This window comes from Nymphaea colorata, chromosome 3 (genome assembly GCF_008831285.2).
Source record: "Nymphaea colorata isolate Beijing-Zhang1983 chromosome 3, ASM883128v2, whole genome shotgun sequence".
NCBI classification, from domain to species: domain Eukaryota; kingdom Viridiplantae; phylum Streptophyta; class Magnoliopsida; order Nymphaeales; family Nymphaeaceae; genus Nymphaea; species Nymphaea colorata.
Window position 1 is genome coordinate 1931382 of NC_045140.1, and position 24773 is coordinate 1956154.

A 24773-nucleotide genomic window follows, 5' to 3' on the forward strand; every position below is an offset into this window, starting at 1 on the left:
GTTTACCGTATTATACTTACTCTGATCAAGGCTCGAACTTTGATTTAGAGTTGAGTTTTGTGAAACTGTATTCGATCCAATAAAGGTAGGGTCCAAACTATACATGTATGGTTCGGACCCTTGCGTAGAAGCTCAAATTTTCCAAAGAACTAAAAGTTATTAAATTTTGTAGAAATTTGGAAGAAGAATTTCGCGACTGGACAGCTTATGCAGAAGTGCACTTCCTAAAGAAGAAAAAAGTAATGCCTCGCTCTTTGAGATGGGAATCAAGTTTGTACCAAGATACAGAATCTTTCAGATAAACAGTAGCCAAGAAAGAAAAGAGTGTAAAGGGTAGAAATTTCCCTTGCGTAATTGACGTTATTCTTTTCCACAGGCGACAAAGAAGTGGCCAAGAAAGGCCGCCGGCTAATGGTAATGGGGCAGGAAAGAACCCGTGCCTCGCCAAACTCAGTTATTTCCAGAGAAGATGAGTATGATATGATACAGATGAGATCAAAGAGGAGTATGATATGATACAAATGAGATCAAAGGAATGCAACTGCAGAAATTTCAACAGACAAAAACTAAGATAACATTCTTGCACGACTTCAGTCCCCTTCACACCATACTTCACGCAGTAGCTGGTATCTGATAGAATTCACCCTCTCACTGATGCTCGTATCTGCCGGAGGACTTTCAGCTGAGAGCACCTGTGTTGGTGAAGTTGGTGTCCTGTCAAAAATTGGTGTGAGTGGTGTTTCAAGCTCATCAAGCTCATCATCACTGGTAGGGCATTTCCTCAATACTGAAGGAGCATTCTTTTTCCACTTAAAGTGGCCCTGCACGTCTCCAATGACAGAAGAAACTGATGGTCTGCTAGGTGGGGAGTATTTGATTGGAGCAGCAATGCAGGGATAGCTACTGATAGGCTCTCTTCCCCCAGATCGTGGATTCTGATCATAAGTTATCTGACCAATATATTAAGCATTAACCATGATGAATGATTTTCCATAAATGATCAGTATTCAATACCTTCAGCGAAAATTATGACCTTTTTTTTCCCCAAATAACTGGGGAAAAGATCCAAGCGACAGAGCAGATCATCAAAACGCAACTAACAAGAAACCAAAGATACGAAAAAGATGACCATATTAACTGGTACATCATTGTGAAACCAAGGCTTATGCTCTTGGTTCTACAAAATTTCTTACAAACAAAACATGCATCTAGTTTAAGCCGAGTTCAAAGACCAGAGAAGAGTATCAATATGACATGAGACCACAGATAAACCAGCTGAGATTCTTAAGCCCGTGAGACCTTATCACAACATTAGATTTGGATTCAATATAAATGCCCCTCATAATTCATTCAATAACCTTCCAAACTTTCAGCCTTCATAAGCAGAAAATTAATTACACTTATACCAGCAAAGAATTTAGCACCACAGAAAATGATGGTTGTTGACAAGTACTGACCTCAGAATCAAGTGCTTCAAGAACAGCCTTAGAAACCGGTCCGGGGCAAAATTCGTCAGGCACACATTTCAACAGAATTCGCTTCAGAAGAGGTGCAGCAAATGTTGGGCATACCTTCATGCATAAAAGAACAAATCAGACAAATTGCAATCTAGAAAAGTGTGGCTGGTGAAGAAAAGGTATAACCCAAGTTAAGAGCAAACCTCTTTTCTGATAGATGCATCTAAAAGCAAATCCTTTGGAAGCATCAAGAGGTCACTCAAGGCATTGAGAAGATGGAAAGACTTGCATGAAGTTGCAAAATTCTGCTCCTCACCAATATTGGAGTTGTCAACTTCCATAGAATCATCATCATCATCAATACCAAAAAGATCAGCCAGGTATCTAGACCAGGTACCAATCTGCATGTCCAGAGCTATATCTTCAGCAGGAGATTCCTTATAAGAAATAGAATCACCCGATAGGGAATGGGTCAAATAAGAAAAAATATGGAGCCACAAGTCCTTTGGTATCCGTAATGTTTTCTGGCTTCAAGGCTTACAATACTAAAAAAATTCCCAGTTGATCCTATGATTCCTTGGAATAACTCATCACATGATCCAAAGTATAAGATACAAAGAAGCTGTACAGCCAGCCAACTTACTTATATCATTCATGACCAATTAACGTGCATAGCTATTATTCTCACTATACTCCCATTTGACAGAAGGAAGCACATGATCTACAGGGAAACATGGAGAAAGAAAGATATGGAACACAAATGAAACTGTTAATACTAGATTAGAAAAAGCAACAAGTGCAAAGATGTATAATTTATAACTCACAGCATTTTTCAGTTGTGCACCAGCACCGAAGCTCAAATTCTGACATGAAATTGGGAGAACCCTGTAACCGCTAATTGGATCAGAAACAGGATCCATTGGAATATCATCAGCTGATTCGCGCAGAATGGCATTGAACATAGCTACATCCAGCCTAGCTACACATTGTTGCATTACCTGATAAACAGATGAAAGATGCAGGTTAATATTTTGGAACTCCCACATGATTACTTGTAACTTGGGCATTTTCATCAGACTGCATAAGTAACAAATTGATCCTTTAAGATCTTTTCGAAAAAAGTTTCCTCTTTTCTTTTATGTGTATTAATCTGAGAGGGTCAGGAACTAAAAATGGAAAACAGAAAAAGAAAACATTGAAGCAGTAATCAGAAACATCCCCACCAGATGAGGGGTCCCTATTGATAATTTGATATAAGTAGCAACACCAGGGAATTGAACTTTGTTCCCTAAGTAATTTTATGATGTGCTTCTTCAGAAATAAATTTAATCACATGACTAACATCTATAGGGGAAAGGATGGTTGTCTTCATCTTTTGCATGTTTAATAAGCACAGCACCTGGGAGAAAAAATCAGTCCATACCAATTTTGGCAGCACTGGCAAGCAACCACACTCATGGCCTCCAGCTCGAACAGGACAAAGCCTTTCAAAGGAATCACGGAAAGCACTTTTCCACAGGTTGATTGAGAAGTTTCCTTTGAGATCATTTCCCAAAGTTGACATCTTTCCAGAAGACTTCTTCAGTTGAGCATGCCCATCTTCCACTGAATATTGCATGTATAGAGTCAATGTCTGGAAATGAGCAGAAATTTTCAGCTCACGGGATGAACAATATTTCAAAAGGCATATATTGATAATAAAGTAAATCTTCAGACAGCAGATAAAAACCCTTTATGTCCTGACCTGCCACCAAACAGATTCAACTATTCGACTGAATATCCAGCATTCTATGTTCTCTATAGCAGCAGTGAATGTGCTGGGGTCCTGCCAGTCTGCCAATGCTGTATTGAAGATGGGTACTCTTTTTCTTTCCCCAGAAGGAATATCCTTCCATTTTGCATCAGAATATCCATTCTCATCCCTCTTGCGAAGGTTACTACTGGCTGGACTACCAAAAACTTGGGAAATGAGTATCCTTAAGACAACTGAATTTGATAGCCAGTACATCAACCTGACGTAACATGAGAAGCATGAAATCAGCCACAACAACAAATATATATATACTGCAGAACGCAGTAAACATGCACACACATTTATACATGGAATACTTAAGATCCTGGTGTCCTGCCATCTACAACTATGCACTATATGACATATAAAATTTTGATATTCATTCCACAAATCTAATCATGCAGATGGATTCTCTATGTCCAAAAACCCAGGAATCAATGTGGAACACACAATTCTTTTTTATGTTTATGATGGGTTTTATAAACCAAAAAAGTTCTGGTCATTAAGTTGTAAATTCCCATACAATTTTTTCTATCATAATATGTATAGCTTGTCGATTTCGGAGGTATTCGATACCTTGATCATGCTTGTATGGTTAAATTTGCAAAAAATAAAGTCTATATTATGCAAGTAGTAAATTCCAGATATCCCGGATGTCATGGAATTCATATTTTTTAGATGGCAGGAGTCAATGACCATTTGGGGGTATGTATGTGTGTGCACACAGGATTCTTAAAGGCATTGCTATCCAGAAATATGTACTCAGTGAGATTCAATTTCTGTTTATCTGATTTCTTTTGACAAAACTAATTATATTGATGACCACTATATGTCATGAAACATAATAGGAAAAACATGGTTTCTGTATGTGCATCAAAAAGTTAACTATTGATCATTAAACCCTTAAAAGATCCCAGGAGACACAAAAAAAAAATTATGGTTTCCTCTATTCCTAGTTTTTGGATAATTGCATCCATATGCACCGGCATGCTGGGCAGTCATCAAATGTCATGGTTCTAAATGGCAGGATTAGATTGCTATATATATATATATATATATATATATAAAGTTAACTGTTGATCATTAAACCACCTCCCAGCAATATGCTTAGAACTTTTTATTTTTTTACTTACTCCCAATTCCCAATGCATAACTATGTTAAATTATCATTTAGTCATTATGAACCTTGCTCGTTTCAGATGGATTTCACAAGACAGATCAATTTTTGACAAGTGTTTACTGTTGTATTGAACAACTATTTCTACGTGATGGATATTTTTTCTTGAAAAGAAAACAAGAAACAGAGAAAGTACCACTGGAAACAAACTCAGCAGAATTATCTAATGATGGAATTGAAAATAATTCCATGTTTGTGTCCAAGTTTGGACACTTTCTGGTTCCAAATGATACCTGATGTTAAATACATTATACACCAATACAAAAAAATATTAAAATGGATTTTTTATTGAGATTAAGGACAGACCTAGCAATTTCAACATAGACAATGAAACACAAAGGGCCAAGGGAATAAAATGAAAGGCTCAAAGCATGTCAACAGTTTTACACTTTTAGATAGGAGCATTATAAAAGCTAAACAACCAATCCTCTGTTCTTCATCATAGGAGTAACCAATAGGATATTTCATCGAGAAAGCTTATGCGGGACTACATTTCATTACAGAAGGTACTGAATTATAAAAAGGCCAAGAAATGAGTATTAACTGCAAAACAAAAACATAATTGAAAAGAAGTCATACCTGGGGACATCATTCCCGCATGCTTTTGCAGCCAAGACCATCCCTGATGCTATACTTCTAGCAGCACTGACCCTCTTTTCTCTGGACCAATTTCTGTGTGCATGAATATACATCCTTGAAAGACGTCGTGCTGGAGTATGGACTTTATGTACTGAACTTCCATGTTCTGCAACTACAGAATAAAGTGCAGCCTCAATAATTGCTGCTTCTCTTAATTCTGACTCAAGCCTCTCAATTCTGCTCACAAGTTCTTGAATTTTACTGTCAGGAACAGCCTCACCTGTCTCTTCATTAGCAGCCAGTTTACTGTGCATTTTCTCCATTCTCGTGGCATTATTATAGGAGAATTCTAAACTATTAATTCCCTTTTTTGCATCAGCAAATTGATTATTGTTCCTTAGTGTGATGCCCGTTGGATTTTCAGGCACTGACTTGGCAGACCTGTGTCCATGCTTTCTACCACCAATGATGTTACTGACCTTTGCCTTGAAAAGTCCCCTGCTGAATGCCTGCCTCGCACTATTGGAAGTCACTTGCTTCACATGGGTTGATTGTGAAGCTTTAGTTTGTTGATCTGACGAACTTGTCGCAATGTTGTTGTCTAGTAATCCATTTACTTCATCTACTCTCCAAGGATGTGAAAAAATTCCAAGTGCATCATCATCGAAATTTTCATCTATGTAGAGAGGGTCTCCATTCTGCTTCAAATACTTATTATTTTTCTCATCATGTTCAACATTTCCATTTATAGCTCCGTTGGTTCCTGCCTGAGCCTCTGGCTCTGCTTCTCTATTAGCCTTGTTTCCCTCCATGGAATTTCTGCCCTTTTGTTCCATTGCCCCATCTTCAGCATCATGGTCATTATTATTTGGAGTAGCTTGTCCAACTTCCGCTACTAGCTTGGCAGTAAAAGGTCCTCCACTTGTTGTGTCATGATGTCTTTTTACTTCTTCAGAGGTGACTGAAATGATTTCAACAATGCTCCCATGTGGGTCCTGCATCATCAATTTGGTGTCGACAACACTTGTGCTGTTAGTTGCTCTAACTTCTGCATCTGCAGGCCCAGAAACTGGCGTTGAGGAAGAAGTTTGTGTCTGCAAAGTCACCAATTAATATTTCAGAATTTCTAGTAACACTTATTCAGATACATACTCTCAGTAGGTTCATATTCATTCAGGTCCTAGTTCCAGCAAATACTTCTGTTGATGGCAGTTGAGATAAGATTTCACATCTTCTTCTTTTTCTTTTTTCTTTTTTTTGCAGTAAACTGAATCATTTATAACAACACTCCATCACCATCTATCATCAACACTCTTCTATAGACAGTATAGTTTCCTGTTGGCTTGCAGAATTCCCTTCAAACTCCCTAAAGTGATCTTGTGTTCATCTTATTCATGATATGAGCCACAGATATTTGAGACTGCCAAATTATCATGTAGAGCAGACAAGAAACTATAACTGAAAAAGCCAAAGTCTGAATGTGATTAATTAAGGAAACTCTTAATGCATGATAATTCAACAGTACCAGCCAAATCAGAACTGGACGCCTGAAGAAGGACTGATGATGATTCGATGAACCTTTTTCTTTTCAAGAATAAAAACAAAGAGTAGGACATCTACAATTAAACACAAGATTTTAGCATGCAGAGGAAAAAATTGGGTAGGAACCCTTACCGATCACGTGCACAGGCCTAGACTATTAGAATCTTTCTTCATCCTTTATCCATACAAGCTTGCAAGTTTAAGATTCTAGTGAATATTTAGTTATATACATAAAGAAGTATTCAACTGAAGCTGAAAAATGGGATATAAAGCTAACAGTTTCAATAAACCTAGTCATATTGTTCAGGGTATTTGCACCTTGAAAAGTCAGGCATCCTTGGATTGGAAACGCATCGTGCAAAATGATGACTACCAGAATTTTTGAAAAATATTTTTTCTAAAAGCTTCATCTACCATTATTTTTGGACATCTTGAAAAAAAGTACAAGAAACAATAACAGAAGGACCCTCAGGATGTTGCTTTAGTTTCAAATTGTCTAAATAATTTTACCAGTTCAGGCTTTATGAGAAAAAAGAAAACCACCTTCAATTTTTATATCAATTAAATTCAAATAAACTTTCTTTTTTTTTAAAATTCACTTACAATTTGAAACCAGTCAAAGGAGTAACAGTACCTTGAACACCAATGAAAACCGATAAGGACAAAAAGGTATCCAGCAAGATACCCAACCCAAAGCATCCATCATAAATGGCCTTCAAACTGCATTTAAAGTTTTGCTGTATGGACATACCAAAAATTATAAAATATCAATCTCCTTAAAATGCAGACATGACAGCATTTATGTATAAGAGAATCCATATCTAGCACTCCTTGCTCTTGTTACTCCTATTGACTATGATTTGACAACAAACAGAGAGCATGAAAATTATCATGTGAAGTAGCAGAGAGAGAAGCTGCAAGAGTCATATACAAGAATCTATGTAACTGATTCTAGTGAAGCTAACCACAAACTAGCAAAAAACAGAAATCTGAGAAATACAAAGAGTGAACAAGCATGGGCAGTCTCAATTCAAGGAAAAGATCAATACCACTTCTCCCAGTTTACTGACAACCCAAGAATCATCAGATTTAAGAGACAACGAGTCTGCATTCTCTTCTTCTGGATGAGGTGGAGAATTAGTCATCAGAGGTTGTGAGCAATGGGAGGAAGCATCATCATCCGTAAATGATGCAATTTCAGCTTCCTCAATGTTCTCTTCATTTATGAGAGCAGAATTTTCTTTGTCATCCTTCTCCAATGAGTTTTCTTTTGGCAAGAAGCCTCCAGATGAAGAACTACTACTATCCCTTTCACATGATTGGATTTTCATGTAAAGCACTGGCGGTGATGAGTTCCGGAAGCTTCGTTTGCAGTTCATGGAGGCATTTATATTAACAGGATCCTTAATGACACCATACTCAGCCAGATCTATCACAACGGTTCCAAGGATCTGGCCTTTTGCTGCCTTGCCCTTGCGAGTCTCATATAAATTCAGTTCCAAATAATTCTTCTGAAAGGTCTCCAACTCAACGCCCTTTGCGGACAATTCATGGGACAAAGTCACAGAAAGAATGAAGGATTCATTGAATTCAATCTTGCTGTCGGAACTAGAATCAATAGAAGGAACAACTGATTTGGTGTACCCACATTGCCGTTCCCCATTTTCCCATTGCAGCAATACGGGGTGCTGAGATTTTGAAGACCGCGAAGGTAGCCATGGTTTGATTTCCTCAACATGGACGACATAATCAACACGGATAGATGTACCCTTTTTGGTCTTCGTTTTTTTCCCAAGGAACATGATGGACTAGCACTCTAATAAGAGGATGCAATAGTGCTTGGTCTTATGACTACAATAACTGGACTTCAACTCTGTGAAAAATACCTCATTTGCTGACATTGATCGTCAACTTCAAACAACAAGTACTGCAAATGCTGCCTGGTTAAGGGAAAACACTAATCAGTATTAGATTGAGAAAAAGGAACCAACATTTGATTTAGATACCAAGAATTTTACTGAAACGAGAGATACGTGAAAGTAACGGGTGCCAGTAGCTCTATACAGAGGACGAGAAGGCACCGGAACAACGCAAGCAACAACATTAATAGTTCATATTACTCGAGCTATAGAATATGTACACGATAAAGCAGGGGTCTCCATCTGCTCAATCGAAAAGAAGATAGCTCAAGTTACGAGAATTCAGTCACTGAAATTCAAAACGTTTCAATTTTCAACTACTTACCAAACACTTGAAAGATTATTCTTTCGCTAAAATTCAGAACTAAATGTAACAAATCATTCAGAATCCAGTTAATATATATACCAAACCTCATAAAGAAAAAACTAAACAAGGGAAGCGATTTCGAAACTCTTCCACATTATCTGAAGAAAACCATAAACGGAGAGAGCAGAACAAGGAAAAGAAGTCCTGAAATGGGAAAATCTGAATACAAATTCTCCTCCAGAAGAGCAATAATTCAACGTAATCAAGAAAGAAACTCAGAAACAAAAAGAAAGGAAAATTCCATAATGCAGAGAAACACGACAAGCTTTCAAATGAAAGTAATGATAATAGTAACGAAGACGCTGAGAGAGTTGAAGATCAAATATATGATAAATTCCTAACCGTCCATCGGGAAACGAAACTCACGCAAAAAAACCTCAGTTTCAGAAAGCAATGGAACGAGGGGAAAAAAAAGGTAGAAGAATGGACTCTTCAAATATGTCAACGCAGTTTAGATTTAGAACAATGAAGAAGGAAGAACTGACGAGCAAAAAATGAAGAAGACAGTTAAGTGTTTAGTAGCCAAAATTTTGACAAAGAGAACCGATAACATCCTTCAGAAAATTCCGAACTCGACTTCAAAGCAAACCGGAAAATTGACATCAACGTCATCTTCTGAGAGAGTGAGACAGAGAGAGAGGTACAAAATGCAGGCGGTTCCTTGAGGTGTGTCCTCGAGAAGAAAATCACCGGTATTAACGCAAAAACTTCACTGAGCACAGAGGAATTCAAAACCTTTTCTCCTTGTCGTTGTCGTCGTCGTCGTCGTCATCGCAAGACAGAGAGAGGTGGGGAGAGAGAAATGAAGAAAAACAAAATCAGAATTCAGCCGTCTCTCTCTTTCTCTCTCTGCTTCACCTGCCGTGCGCTCCACACTGTGGCACCAGTCAATTTCTGACTTCCACGATCAACTCCTCCTTCCATCAGTCACGCCCCGAAACCGAATTTTGCATATAAATTGAATATAAAGATCATTTCTCAATTCATCCTTGTCTTACAACCTAATTCCAGAAACCGGCCTTGCCTTGAATTAGACTTCATTTTCTAAACTAAATTACTATATCCTGCATTTTTTATGCAATCAGATCAGGTCTACATCGAATCTCATTTGGATTCTGGGCTCAAATTTGGATTCTATCATCAAATCTCACACTGAATCCAAATCCGATTATAAACAGATCTAAGGATTTTTTACTAAATTCAACTAAACTGAATTCAAATCGGCAATCAAATATGTCCAATCCATTTATATCCCCACTTCTCCATTATAAGTCTGCATGTTCTGCTTGTTAGTTTCCTGCTCATAAACTCTATTTTATGAGCATGGTCTTCTCTGCTCATATAAGCTCAGTGTTTTTAAGTGTATCGTGCGATACGAATAACATTAATTTGTATTAGTTTTTATGAGAAGAAATCTTTCTTCGAAAATGGGTTTTGAATAGGTTTAGCAGTTCGATGGGATAATCTAAATGCTTTCATGATTGAATCCAATAAAACTAAAAAATTAATATCCCGAATCCATATCGTAACGGATCACTTTCCGACCTTTTTCTAGAGAAAAGAAAGGTGCATGAGAGGCATGGCTCACTCTTTGTCTGTTTCAGCTATGACCTATAGGCATGTAATTGGTTGATTCCAAAATTTTAGCTCTTTTAGTTGTACCAACTTTAGGTTGGAATCCAATGGTTCATGTAGGCGAATTATATGAAGTTGAATATTTTTTTGCTTCCGTAATAACTGTAATAAATGATTTATGGATTTCTTCATTCAAGTTTGGATAGAGAAACCCTCCCCCGTCAATCAATACATTGCATTTTCCGATAATTTAGATGCATCAATAATCAGATTGATTCCTTCTCAGAGAAAAAATGAAATAAAAATCTGAAGATTTTTTTTTTCTGATCTTATATGCAAAATTAAAATTTAAAAAACAATTTATTTAAGAGCTCACGATTTGGTCATACCTCATAAATGGGCTTTTATTTTTAATTTTTTTCTGCTTGGACATGTATTTCCCACTAATAAGAGTCAAAGATGGGCACATGCTAGGGTTATTGTTATTTCTAATTATATTGTTCTTTCAAGTTGGTAATATGGGTACATGTGGGTCTCATTCAATAAATGCCACCAAAAATATGCTCCCTATTGAAAATTCAGAAGTATATGGATCATTCTTGGGACTACCAATAAATAGGATTCTAAATCTTTTTTTTTCATAATTTAACAAACTATTTATAGAGAAAAGTCAATGAAAGCAAGTTATTTATTATAACATTTCTGCTACTTTTCACATTCCACGAATGCCATAACATCCAAAACAACCATAAAGTAAATATGTTTAATTTGAATTAAAAACCTAGAGGCAATTAACAAGTTCATTTTGGTCTGTTGACAAAGCCGATCCATTTATTGCTTTTTACAACAAGTGGCGGCTACATAATTTCCACAATATCTATAAGGACTTAAATCAAAATTATATATATATATATATATATATATATATATATATATGTATATATATATAGTGAAAGTTTAATTTTTAAAAACTTGAGGGGGTGATGGCTCATGGCAGTATCCCTAGATCTGCTCCTGCTTGTGAGGGAATTGATGCCCATAGAAATCAAACCGGCGACCGACCTCTTACCAGCCACTGACCTAACCAACTTATACCTGGGCAGAGGCAGTTGGAGGCATCATGTGGGCAATTGCCCACACAAGACGAGAAAAGATACTTATTTGTATATCAACACTTTAGGGTAATTGTTCTCAACCTCTTAAAAAGTTTAAAATTTTATTACTAGTGCTCCCTTAACTAAAAACTTCTGGCTAAGTCCGCCGAACCCCTTGATCATATAATAAAAAATTAATATGGGGTGCACCATTTTGTCAATGGAATTAGGTAGGTTTGAAATTGTCACTAGCCCTTAAGCCAGAGATGAATTGAGAAGAAGCCCATAAATATTCCATTGTTTATAGTGATGAATACCACGTCTGGACCTCAGGACTTTGGAAACGAGAGAGAACAAAAAGAAACTAAAAAGCCAAAAGAAAGTTACAGAGCAAAAAGAAAGTTTTCCACCTGAGACAGAGCAAAAAGAAAGTTTCCCGCCTGAGACAGCGATCGTGAAACTGAGTTTTTCAATTAAAAAGTGAATCGGTACGCTTTCGAGTCAAGTCGAGCTTTAACCGTTTGAGATCAATGAACTCGAACTCGGATCGACTAAAAAAACGAGTCGACAAATAAGCTCGAGTTCGGCTCGTTTATTAAAATAGTCGGCTCGAACTCGATTTCGAGTCGAGCTTTAACGAGCCCAGCTCGAGTTGCTCGAATCGTTGTGCAGGCCTGAATCAAGAGGTAGTAAAATGTTCGGTGGGGAAAAGAATTCATTGTGGATAATGATGAGCGCCACGTTAGTACTTGGGCGGTAGCAAAGCTAAGCAGTGGGAATGAAGAGGAAAAGCCAAAAGAAGGATCCCCTTTCCTTCCCTGCAAAGCAAGCAGAAAAAATCAACGAGGAAACTTCCGTGCTGAGCTTCATATATATATATATATATGACAGAAGGCAAATTCTGTATGACCTAATAGTTGAAGCAAATAATGCATTTTGGCCCACGATATGACACTGCCACCAAGTTTCGAATATTCTAAAAGCACATTATTAATTTGGTCCTAACCATATACCTTGTCACATACAAATGTATATCGACATTGCAAGCGAGGTATTTTTTTGGTTCACCTTTAAAGGGCCATTTGGAAGCAAATACACTGTTGTCAATGTCTTATGAATCCGCTGAAGCAAGTTCATGAAACAATAGTTTTAGTGTTTGATTCGAATTTTTGAAGAAGAATTATGGAACATTGCTTCTACTACCAAACGACTAGTAAAGGAAGTTTCATGATGGGAAGAGAAATGTTGCATTCTTGAAAGGCAATGTTCCATGAATGTGTTCATTTTTTAGTACACGTTCATGGAACATTGTGTTCCTGTTGCTAAACACCATCTTAATGTTGTCAGCATTTTATTTAAACAAATATAGTACATGATTAAAACCAATTTAAACTAAACAGAACAAAATTCAAGCTTTGGGCAAATTGTAATGACCCAAAATTTTAAATCACTATTTCTTGGATGCGAGGAGCATGTATCACACACATACATTGGTTATGTATGAAATAGTATCTAAATAAGTGAAAAAAATTAAAATACACACACCATTGTGGACTTATATCAAGATAAATTTGTGTGACACTAGAAAGTAATGTATCCAACATACGTAGATTGAGTCCAAGATTCAAACAGTACAAAAGAAGGGACAAAAAATCCAAGAAAAAAACATAAAATGATACATACAAGAGAAACGGTCCCAAAAGAAAAGGTCATGATGATGGGAAAATGTGCATGAAAAAGACACATACGCATGCATACCATGGCCCCTTGTATCACAAAATTAACATCATGAAAAGACAAGAACTGTGAGTAATCCCATTAAATTTCAAGGGATCGCGTGGTAAACAAATATGTCATCTAATCAAAATTTACGTTAAGCATCATAACAATATTTAAACCATTACCTGGAACTAATATAAAGTAAGACTAGGCATTTGGCTGATCCTTTTCAATGAGTGAGTTTCTCTTCATCCTTGTGGTCATGTTTCTTGCCTCTGTCTGTTTATATTTATTCACAGCTTTTCTACTTTTTACCTTTGTAAGAAAGGTATAAAAGATTCAAGACCCACCTTCTAAAATATGGACTTTGATTTGCCACTAGATTTGTTGTCTTTGACAAAATCTGAGACAAAGTGTGATTCTAATGCAGAAAAGATACTGGGATTTCCGGGTCTTTCCGCCCTACTGAAGGATGAAACCTCCTCATTTTTTCTCAGGGTCTAGGGTTGTTTTCAGTGTCTTGAAGTGGTGCCCCTACTATGCATCAACTTCCATATCGGTACATCTCCTTCGTATCATAGAGAATTGACATTATAGAAGTTCGAAATGGAAACTGGCAGCCTACTTGACCCCACCTCATTCCTTGCACCCACCCCCCTCGGAAATAAAGTGGAAAAGATATCATTAAGAACAAATAACAAAACAGCTAGATACTGGAATTACTATCTTTTCCCATGACCTAACCGATTATTAAACATGTCATTGTTAGGGTCACATGTGTCGATCACAATCTCAAATGTTCTTACATCTTTAATTTTCTAATGAATGTCTCGTTTTGTTAATCACTATCAAACCAATGACTAGAATTTGAACTGTATCATTTGAAAAAATGGTGAAGTTGTTAATTTTTTTTATATATTGTTCTTTTTAACTATGAATGTTTTAATGATTTGATGAACAAATGAAATGTATTATTGCCTCATTCGACATCAATGAGCTTTCAAATTTTATCCCTTAAATTTCATGTTATAAAAATGCATATTGCTTTTGGTTAGATTTAGTATTTATCTGGTTTTAAAGAGACAACTTCTTCCAATCACGAATCATATATAAATACATGCATATTTCCAATCTCTCATCATTTTCTCAAGTCACATGTTTGAAGTGATTCACTTTCAAAAGTATTAAATGTATAGGATGTTGTGATTAGTTAATTTAGAAAGTTGACCGGTGGTTCCCTACATCTTTAATTGGTAGTAGTTCTAGCCAAGTCTTGAAAAACTTGGTCCATAACAGAGGAGACAGACATGAAAGCTACTTCCCTTTTCTCATGGTAAAGAAGGGATCGAATTGCATTACCCTAGAACAATTCACTGTTGATAATATCAAGCGGGAAATTCTTGAAGAAAAGCAAACCCTCATTGTTAAGTTCTTGTCTGTCTGAAATGCATTTGCAGAGCCATCTCGGAAAAGCCTCCTGGGTGTCCCTATTTTGGTAGAGAGTTTAGAGACATTTCTAAAAGCTAGCTACATATTAATGTCAACTACAATGTATGCTTAGAATGATTTTGTGAGCCCATCAACCTTTGCGGCACTTGTCATTTCATAGAGAGAGTTCTCAACAAGTTGAGCAAAAAGTGCGCTGATGTCCAACATAGGTACTGATTATAAGTTTACTTAGAGTTAAAGACAAGAATATAAAATATAAATGATTAAAATTAAGTATAACAAATTAATCAAATCCATAATGATTATTTCCAGTTAAAACCTGAAATTGAATATGCAAATGTTCCCAATGCTAATGATTGTCATTGTAATAAATAATAAATCAAGTAGCATTTAAGAAATTAAGGAGAGAAACAATCACAATTCCACTTAAGTTTAATTGGAAAAGGTCCATCTGAATTTCATTAAGTCAAAAACTTCTTGCTTTATTTATTTGCAGGAGGAACCTAGTGAGTGAGAGAACGAGAATGGAACTTAACTGGAATTAGTCATTTTGAATTTCATTTCTTTCTCAAATGTAACTAGATTTATTACAAACAATTCTTGCATCAGAAAGCTATTTGAGGAGGGAACAAGAATGGATGACTAGTTTCTTTGTTAAAATTTATAAATGATTGACTTGGTAAAATTAAGGAATCAGCTAAGATTGCTTCCAGTTAAAATTTGAAGCTGAAGATGCAATTGAAATAAAGAATAGAAACAAGTAGGCTTCAACAAATTAATTAAATTGAAAAGGATTGTCACCAGTCAACATCCGGAGCTCAACATCCAGTTAAAAATAAAAAGAAGAATGTGTGGTGAGAGAGAGAGAGAGAGAGAGAGAGAGCTTGCACCTCCCAAACACGACAGAATAATTTGACAAACTGACCACTACAAGTTTTTGCTGAGTTTGTTAGAAAGAGATAAAAGCAAAGGAGAGGAAATCGACTGCACTAGGCACCAGACAGTTACAAGCGTAGTCAAAGATAACCATATGGTGCCTTCCTAGATTTGATTCGTATGAACTTTTTGGTACTTTAATCTGAATGTCACGCAACCAAGTGCAACCTCTTTGTCCTCTTTCATGCATTTGCAGTAGATTGTTTGCAGATGATACCTAATTAATCAGTCACTGCCATCAATAACAGAAAAAAATTATCCCGCTGGCACTAAAAGATTGAAAAAAGTCGGTTGCAAAAAAAAAAAAAGCTTAACTTGTAAGCTTATTCTACCTGTGTCATTACCACAAAAATCAGTGGGCTCCATGGAGTTTTAATGCTTATCCAATTCATGGAAGACCTGTCGTATAAGAGATGGCTTTGTCAAGCTCCTGCATGTATTAACTACAATTTACAACAATCCCCTGTTGTTGTTTGTCAGTTAGCAGCAACAAGGTACATCAGGGGAGAGCAGAACCAGGCTTGATATATGAATGCAAGTTTACACGTATTCTGCACGTCACTTAGTTTAAACCCATGAAGTCAGGAAAGGTGCTTCCTTTTTCAGGATCTCGAATCCTTTATGAATCAGAAGTCGTTACCGGATGGCCAAAAACATGGCTACTATCCACAAGCATCTTTAACTGCACCAGGCAGCATCTTTATATTTCTCATCTCCTCCTGCAAGCTAGAAACTGCAGCCATGTCCTCCTGCTTAAGATACCCTTCAATTAAAACAGTATAAACAACACGGTCAGGTTTGATGCCTCTATGTAGCATATCATCGAAAACCTGCTTTGCCTCGATCATCAATCCTTTTTTAGCCAAACACCATACAAGAGAATTATACGTGAACAGATCTGGTTCACATCCTTGCCGGGTCATCGTGTTCTTCAGTTTGAAAGCCTCCACAACATTCCCCTGTCTGCAGAGACCAGCTATCCACGATGTGTAGACAAACTTGTCTGGAACAATACCATTTTCCACCATTTCCATGAATATGAATTCGGCCTCTTTTAGATGTCCTTCCTTGCACAACCCATCCATGAAAATGGTATAACTAATTTTATTTGCTGATGGGTATAAACTCTTCACCTTATGAAACCATCGTCTTGCCTCATCTAGTTGGCCATGTTTGCACAGGCCATCTATGAGCGCTGATAATGTGACAATGTCAGGTTCAATGCCACTAGCAACCATATCCTCCTGGACATCAAAAGCAAACCTTAAATTTCCCTGTTTCATGTATGCATCAATAAGAGCTGTAAAAATAATCCTGTCACATTTCATTCTTCTCTTCTTCATCTCACCAACGAATTCTAGTGCCTTCTCCAACTTTCCATGCGCACAAAGTCCGCACACAACTGCACCATATGCAGCAACGTCAAGTTCAATCCCTTCCTTAACACCTCTATCAAACCATTTCAGCCCAGCATCCACCTTGTCTGTCTTGAAGAAACCATCGACCAGCGAAGTGAGTATAAAGGTATTAGGCTGCACTCCATTAGCCAACATTTTCTCAAACACATCAGCTGCTCTTTCCACCAGCCCTTTCTTGCACAAACCATCAACTACTGCACTATAAACGACGACGTTCGGTATCACTGACGTCTTCGACATATCTTCAAACAGATCAAAAGCAGCATCGAATCGATCATCTTTACAGCAACCATCAATCAAACAAGTAAAAGTAATCAAATTCGGCGAAATTCCTTCCATGGTCATCACATCAAACACATCATAAGCATCGTCCAGTCTACCACTTTTACAAAGTGAATCAACAAACGTACTATACGTGATCACGTTTGGCCTGTAACATTTCCACATTAAACCAAGAAAAGCAAATGCTTCCCTCAGCAATCCGTTTTTGCAGTACCCATTAACCAAAGTATTCAATGTAACTCGATCGAAACTGCATCCCACCGTTCTCATTCTTTTGAGCAATGAACAAGCACTCTTTAACTTTCCTAACCTGCAATTCCCATCGATTAATGAATTGTACGTGAACACATCAGGGTAACACCGGAGTCGCATCATGAGCTTCACAAACTGCTCGGAATACGCTACATGACCCAGCTTGCAGAGGTGGGAAACGACGGCGTTACACGAAGAGATGTGCGGACGATAACCGCGTCCAATCAGGCAAAAGAGAACCTTAATCGCTAGCTCCCCACAATTACTTTTGATCAGACGGTGGAGGAAGTGGTTCCATGCCCTCATGTCTAGGAACCGCTTCTATCAGAGGAAGCTGCTCAGTCCCTGCAGGGTAGTGTGCGGCCACTTTTTACAGAACAGAAAGGCGTGTTCTCATGATCGGAGACAATGGAGCATGAGAGGATAATTTGGGTCCTCTTCTTTGCCGCAAAAACAAGACCGATTCATGGCTTACATGTAAACCCACTGGTGAACCAAAGAAACGAATCTAGAAGGGCCAATCTCACGTCCAGAACAGAGAGGTGAGACTGTTCTCCGTTTAAACACCGATGAAACATAGCCAACCTGCATCTAAATGCGCTCCAGAAATCTGTAGGCAATTTTATTTTATATCATAAACTTTCAGAATTTTTTATTTTTGGTGTTAGTTTTTACGTATAATTTCAAAAAAAAATGTAGTTTTGTGCTTTTTTTATAAAAATCACTTTTTATGAAAAATGTTAAATATAGGTTTAAAGTAAAATAATTGTAGTGATAAAGAGTAATATTAAAAAAGATTTTGCTAAACCTTTTCACAACCTAGATTAACAAAAGTTCACTCATTCTCTTATTCACGAAAGCAGTCTCCTTACTAGATTATAGACAAAAATATGCCTGAACGTTAAAACATTACATCTTTTGAAATTGTTTTTTAAAACGTAATGTTTTTTATTCGTGAAAAGCCGGTTGATTAATTAGTTTGTAAAGTCATGTGGTTAATTAAAAATTAGGCCAATCTTTTACAAAAGAATGTGGATCGATTATTTGTAAATTAGCAAAGAAAAAATTATAAGAGAAGGTTCGGTTTTAAACTTTGGCACGCTACCCAAATCCACAGCCCACGCACACTCTCTCTCTCGTAAGAGCAGGAGCAGGAGCAGGGGCCGGGGCTCCGCCTCCTCTCCGCTCTTTGACAGGAGGAGGTATTCCCGCTCTCAGTCTTATGTTCCATAACTCTGGCTTCATCTCTCCCGTTCCTTCTTCCTACGCAGGCTGCACTATGTAGATTTTACTTTGTTGTGGTTTTAGGAGTTGCACGTAGATGGGTACATGGTGCATCTCGAGAAGATACGAAAGAGGATGTTGAAACTTGCCTCCCATTCCTCGCGGCACTTATCGACGTCACCATTTTGGTCATATTTGATTTCGCACTTCCACTCTGTTTCCCTCTCTGTATCAGATTTACCGATACTGAATCATTCCTATAGAAGCAACAATAATCACGACTTCTCTTCCCTCCTTTCGTCACCTAGTAAGCAGCAGACCACCTGTTCTTGTATCACTCTCCGAGGTATCAGTAGTTCTTTTGGAGAAGTAAGCCCCCTGTCTGAGGGCTATGAAATCATAAGAAATCTAGGAGACAACTCTAGCACTGTTGAAATTGAGGCGGCTTTGGATGTCTTCAATCAGCTTCTCACTCGAGGAGCTCCAAATATACCAATTATCTTGTGCAATCGTTTATTTAGCATCTTTGTTAGAAGGCACTACTATAAAGAGGGGTTCTTGGTCTACACCAAGATGGTAAGCTCTGGAGTCTCCCCTGATTATGTGACTCTCAACACCTTGTTCAGCTGCTGCTGTAAATCTCATTCAGCTGACGCTGCAATATCGGTGCTTGCCGTCCTCTTCAAAAGCAGATTTACTCTTTCTACCAACATTTTCAATTCTCTTATCGATTGCCTGCTCAAGTGTGGTAGAGTGGACGAAGCTCTGGAGATGGGGGATCGAATGGACAGAGAGGGTTGCGATGCTGATCTTTTTACGTATATTTGTCTCATAGTTGGAGCATGCAAAAAGGGTAGGCTTGGATATGCTAGATTGCTCATACAAGAGATGGACATGAAAGGCATTACTCCAAATGTGGTTGCCTATAGTGCTGTTGTGCATGGTCTTTGTAAGCAAGGACTTATGGATGACGCTCACATGTTCTATAGAGAGATGATCGCAAGAGGTCTCAGCCCTAATATTGTTACTTTCACTAGTTTGATTCACAGCCATTGCGTCGCTGGGAAGTGGCAAACGGCCAAGGCATTTTTCCAGGAGATGCTTGATCGAGGAATCAGGCCCAATGCCTACACTTTTAATGCAGTCATCCATGGCCTTAGCCGACACATGATGATTGAGAAAGCGGTTCAATTTGTTAGTTTGATGATGGAGATGGGTGAGGTTCCTGATGAGTATGCTTACACCCCGCTTATTGATGCTTTGTTTAAAGAAGGAAGGCTGAGGGAGGCAATGCAATTTGTAGCCCACTTGGTTAAAAGGGGAAATCTATTTAGCATCAAAACCTATGGTATTCTTCTAAATGGCTTTTGTAAATCAGATAGGATAGATGAAGCATTAAAATTGTACAGCTTTATGCTAGTAGAAGGCTATAAGCCCAATGTTGTAATCTGCAGCGTTCTTCTAGATGGATTTTGTAAAATGGGTAGGCATGAAGAGGCAATGGTTTTATTACATCAAATGAGCTCAATGGGAATTAGGGGAGACACAGTTACTTACAGCGTACTTATTGATAGTCTTTGCAAAGAAGGTTGTCTTGATGAAGCTTTACAAGTTTTTCAGATGATGAAAGAGAAAGACATTCATCCTAATGATGTTACTTTTAGCATTTTGATTAACGGATTCTGTATTGAAGGGAGATGGAAGGAGGCAAAAGAGATGCTCCATGAGATGCTTATTCAGGATGTTAAACCTAGTCTTATTACATTTAATTGCCTAGTTGATGGTTTTTGTAAAAAAGGAAGAGTTCATGATGCCATTGGTGTCGTGAATTTGATGCTAAATGCAGGTGAACTTCCTGATAAGTATACCTACAATGCGCTTATGGATTGTCTTTTCAAGGATGGAAGACTTAATGAAGCTTTGCAGCTTGTTGCTTACATGTTTAAAGGTGGTGACTGCATTAACATTGTGACCTATAGCATTCTCATCCATGGTCTGTGCAGTAATGGTAGAGCTAATGAAGCATTAGAATTTTATAAACATATGTTACACAATGGTGTGAAGCCTGATGCAGTCATTTATACTACCCTCTTAGATGGCCTTTGTAAGTCGGTCAAAATTATGAGTCCGATGGTTCTTCTTAAACATGTGTTATATGGAGGAATTGATATAGATGTGTTCACATGTAATGCAACTATTATTGCTCTTCGTAAAGAAGGACTATTTGATGATGCTTGGAAGATTTATAAAGAGATGATTAAAAGAAATATTTATCCTAATTTAGTTACTTTTGATGTTCTGATTTGCTGCATCCCCATTCACAAACAATCCCTTGAAGCAAGGGAACCATTTCATGAGATGGTGACTCAGGCCATTAGGCCAAGTTAACTTACATTCAACAGCATCTTTAGTGAGTTTTCTGAAAATGCCACCATGGATGAGATGGCTGATTAACTCTGCAAGATTATCTCTATAAGAGGATTTGTGTGGATTATACATATCAGCCAACAAATGGGTTGAGTTAAGACACATTTCGCTTGTTTGTAGTTTTCTGGCAGCAGCTTCATTTCATCCTTGCCTGAAAGCATCTTCAAGCTGTTCCTGGCATCAATTTACGAAAGCCTTGAGGTTTTTGGATGTAGTCATATATTGTGCTGCAGGTATAACATGATGTGATTGGATTCAGATTCTATGCAATGCCCAGGTTTCATGTACTATCACACTGAAGCTTTCGTGCAGTTGATGGATACCTTTCGGTGAGTAAACTTCATTCTTTTCAGAATATAATGAATAAGTGTAATGAGAGTATCTTTGCCTGTCATCTGTGAATTTTTGTTCAAAGGTGACATTTGGTGGCAGTTAACTGTTTGAGATTTGAAAGTAAGTAGGCCATGATGCCTCTCCTTGAAGGTGTGATTAGTATATTCAATGAATGAAGCTGCTAATTGTTACGCAATACACAGATATCAGCAAAATATACCAACAAATTTATATCCACAGCAATTTAAAATGTTGAGGGTGAATGCTGCATATATTCCTATTTTGTTTCTGAGAACTATAGACATTCCAAATTTAGTTTAGTTGCGTGTGACTTACGAAGTTACTTTTTTTAAGATATTCAGGCATAGCAAATTTAATGAAATTTGTAATGCCCATATGTCCTTGAAAATACAGACAGTGTTTCATAAGAATGTAAGCATTGATAACGCCATTTATCGTCTTTCCAAGATGGTCAAGATGATGCTAGTATTTCATATGGAATAAGCCATCTAGCTGTATTGTGAAAACCTTTTCTTTGTTGTTTCCTTTTTGCTTGGCCTATTCTCTTCATATCGTTTCCTGTATTCTGTGTCATTTCAGTAAACGGTGCTTGGGTTCAATATTTGATATGATATGGTTATCCCCCTGGCATGTGATTTAGTATTGCCAATACTTGGTATTTCCAATCGAGTACTTGATATTTGTTTGTTTGGAAATTATCCATTAGCTGAAACTCCAAAAAATGATGCTCTTTCATGACTAAGTTGTCCTTTCCTCTATACGCATCGGCATCTTTCTTGATTCTTGTAGTTCTGCACAGTTGATGATTGTTTGGTAAACGTTGACAAGAATGTCTCTTAGATATAAGATGCTTTGATATGTGAGAGAGGATGTCGACTCCAGCATATATGGTCTGTATTGCTGTTAAGACTTGGGAGTGAGTTGGGTCTATGAAATTGATTTTGGTTGTGGGATATCTAGACCTTATTTCAGTAACATGTCAGCATGGTTTCTCGCAGCCAGGTATCGCTGACAATTTGGATTTTTTTATTGTGATGACACTGTTATGTAAAGCTGAACTTTAGGGAAGGAAAACATGAAGAGAGAATACCCAGTCCACATTTTCATTTGCAAAACTCCTTATGTCAACCTGTTCTTTGTTTACTCCAGAATTATGTTCATTATTCCAACCTGATTTGCAACACAAGAAGGAAAAAGCAATTTTATTATGGATGTGCTCAGATGAGCTTGCAATGAATGGTTGGATTCATCTCTAAATCTAGATGCGACAAAGCAACAGGATGAAGATTAGATTCTCAACTATATCTTCTTGTTCCAATGAGAGAGAAGAATGACTTTTTTTGTTTTTCATTTTAAAATGACAAACAGTTGCAGGAAGATGATAATTAGGATATAAGTGGGAAACATATAAATGATGCCCAACTGTTTCTCCAAAGTTAAGGCAACTGAAGAATCGTTCTAGAGACAGATGTCGACATAATCTTGGATCTTGGACAATTTATGCTTTCAATATGCTCCTTCTGATGGCAATTCACTTGCAACACAATGATAGAGATGTTGGAATATTTTCTTCCAAATCTTGTAACATGTATCTGCTTGGAGCCAACTCTGTCAAATCCACAATAGTATCTCTATGTCGGGCCCGAATACTTGTTACTGCCCCGCTGACCTTCCGTTTGGAAGTTCCATCCAACAAAAGGCATGGTAACCTGGTATTGGCTTTCATTTGTCTGGATCTTTTGCTCAATCAGCATATAGTAGTGCCGAGACAGTGAGCATTTCTCCTCCTTTTCTTTTTGATATTGTAAGCCACGTATTGTTTGCCGTTTTAAGACACCTCGGCTCGGCATCCCTTTTAGCCTTCATACAAGTGATTTTTGGTTGATACATAACTGAGAAACCTGATTAAGGATACATATCAACATCATGATCGCGACTAAATGTTTAGACATCGTAACCTGCCAGTTACACTTTTATATATGAGTTGGTATCATACAGATTCCCATAATCAACTGTGTGGTGGACTGAAAGCTCATCTTCTTTCCTATTAACCTCGTTCCCTTTCAGAATTGTTACAGGTATATATTGGTGATGTGTTCGAAATAGCATGCTAACATTTCCAAAAGACATGAAAAGAAAGATGAAAATATTGTGATACTTTCATGAGATCCTTTCACAAAACATTTCTTAGTATACTTCAACTTTTTGTCATTTTAAGATTTTCAAAACCATTTAGGACTTTTACAATTCTTTTTTGTGAGAAAATTAGTAGAAAACTCCTAAATTTGTAATATTTTTCTTATCTTTCTATATGTGTTACACTTTTTTCAATTCTTAAAAGTTTTTCAGGGGAAAAAACGAGCGTTCTGAAAATACTGAAGATGAATCTTATCTATGAATTCGAGAATGGTATTTATGACAATGTCTTGAATTATTCTAATTTTCGTAATATTCCACTTTCAGCCATTTATTCCGTAGTTCTTATTTGCGAACCGAAGAACCAAAAAACGGATGTGTTATCACCCCTTTCATGCTTAGCGCGCTCTTTTCCCCCGCGTCTCCCGCCTTCTCTCTTATCAGCACATGCTTGACTAAACGTAACTAGCGAATATATATATATAGTGAATCCAAAATCATACATCAAATTAAAACCATCTGTCTCAAAGCAAATGGATGGTTCCGATTTAATTTTGTTTTTTTCTTTTGCATCCCTTTCCAGTTTCCACCACCGGTGGCAGCCCTACCCACCGCTGCTGGCAGCCACCCTAGAAAAAAGTCCGGTGGTTGGCAAGGGGAGCTGGCAAGTGCTGCACCATCCCTCCACCCACGATGGGTGGAGGGAAGCCCCCACCCACCCACGACCGTTCATGGGTGGAGGGTGCCCTTCTTCCAGCAACGGGCTGGGCCGCCGGTGGTCGGGGAGGAAGAGGAGGAGGGGAAGGGAGACACAATTTTTCAAAACCGTCACTAAGAACACCTTGCAACTAAAGCATTATGGTTTATGGTGCTTTTAGCAACGGTTTATTCTGTTTTTTAAGTTATGAACTTAAATATTTGGACATCTGGTAATATTCCAGTAGCCGGTTGATTACCATTTATATATATATATATATATATATATATATACTCCTCAAAGCATAGAGATAGAGAGAGACAAAGAAATTAGTTTCCTTAAAAAGAATGTCCTTGCAAAGAGGTGACAGCGGTACT

General features: G+C 37.5%; 3 protein-coding genes across 8 annotated transcripts; 1 reads left to right on the plus strand and 2 right to left on the minus strand.

The window, feature by feature from the left end:
- Positions 1 to 307: 307 nt before the first annotated feature.
- Positions 308 to 9755, minus strand: LOC116249795 (uncharacterized). 6 transcript variants are annotated; one of them, XM_050076971.1, is made up of 9 exons: positions 9692 to 9755; positions 7597 to 8487; positions 5006 to 6099; positions 3202 to 3469; positions 2881 to 3090; positions 2282 to 2455; positions 1661 to 1858; positions 1458 to 1571; positions 308 to 950 (listed from the first exon to the last, which is right to left on the minus strand). In XM_050076971.1, the coding sequence occupies exons 2-9, from the start codon at positions 8347 to 8349 to the stop codon at positions 591 to 593; spliced, it is 3171 nt and encodes a 1056-aa protein (XP_049932928.1). In that variant the 5' UTR covers positions 8350 to 8487; positions 9692 to 9755; the 3' UTR covers positions 308 to 590. The 6 variants fall into 6 exon arrangements, with proteins under 6 accessions (XP_049932928.1, XP_031478926.1, XP_049932925.1 ...); XM_031623066.2 differs by having other exon boundaries at positions 9569 to 9752; XM_050076968.1 differs by having other exon boundaries at positions 9478 to 9752.
- Positions 9756 to 15436: 5681 nt separating this feature from the next.
- Positions 15437 to 18137, minus strand: LOC116249800 (pentatricopeptide repeat-containing protein At2g01740-like). Its single transcript, XM_031623072.2, has 2 exons — positions 15939 to 18137; positions 15437 to 15838 (listed from the first exon to the last, which is right to left on the minus strand). The coding sequence occupies exon 1, from the start codon at positions 17862 to 17864 to the stop codon at positions 16269 to 16271; it is 1596 nt and encodes a 531-aa protein (XP_031478932.1). The 5' UTR covers positions 17865 to 18137; the 3' UTR covers positions 15437 to 15838; positions 15939 to 16268.
- Positions 18138 to 18670: 533 nt separating this feature from the next.
- Positions 18671 to 23491, plus strand: LOC116249799 (pentatricopeptide repeat-containing protein At5g16640, mitochondrial-like). Its single transcript, XM_031623071.2, has 3 exons — positions 18671 to 18760; positions 18867 to 21538; positions 22932 to 23491. Exon 2 carries the CDS (start codon positions 18888 to 18890, stop codon positions 21168 to 21170), a length of 2283 nt encoding a protein of 760 aa, XP_031478931.1. The 5' UTR covers positions 18671 to 18760; positions 18867 to 18887; the 3' UTR covers positions 21171 to 21538; positions 22932 to 23491.
- The last annotated feature ends 1282 nt before the right edge of the window (positions 23492 to 24773 follow it).

Coding starts and splice junctions, on each gene's coding strand:
- LOC116249795 (XM_050076971.1), bottom strand. CDS start 8,349: ATGTTCCTTGGGAAAAAAACGAAGACCAAAAAGGGTACATCTATCCGT. Junction 6,100..7,596: donor TCAGTAAACTGGGAGAAGTG/GTATTGATCTTT, acceptor GTGACTTTGCAG/ACACAAACTTCTTCCTCAAC. Junction 951..1,457: donor TTGAAGCACTTGATTCTGAG/GTCAGTACTTGT, acceptor TATATTGGTCAG/ATAACTTATGATCAGAATCC.
- LOC116249800 (XM_031623072.2), bottom strand. CDS start 17,864: ATGAGGGCATGGAACCACTTCCTCCACCGTCTGATCAAAAGTAATTGT.
- LOC116249799 (XM_031623071.2), top strand. CDS start 18,888: ATGGTGCATCTCGAGAAGATACGAAAGAGGATGTTGAAACTTGCCTCC.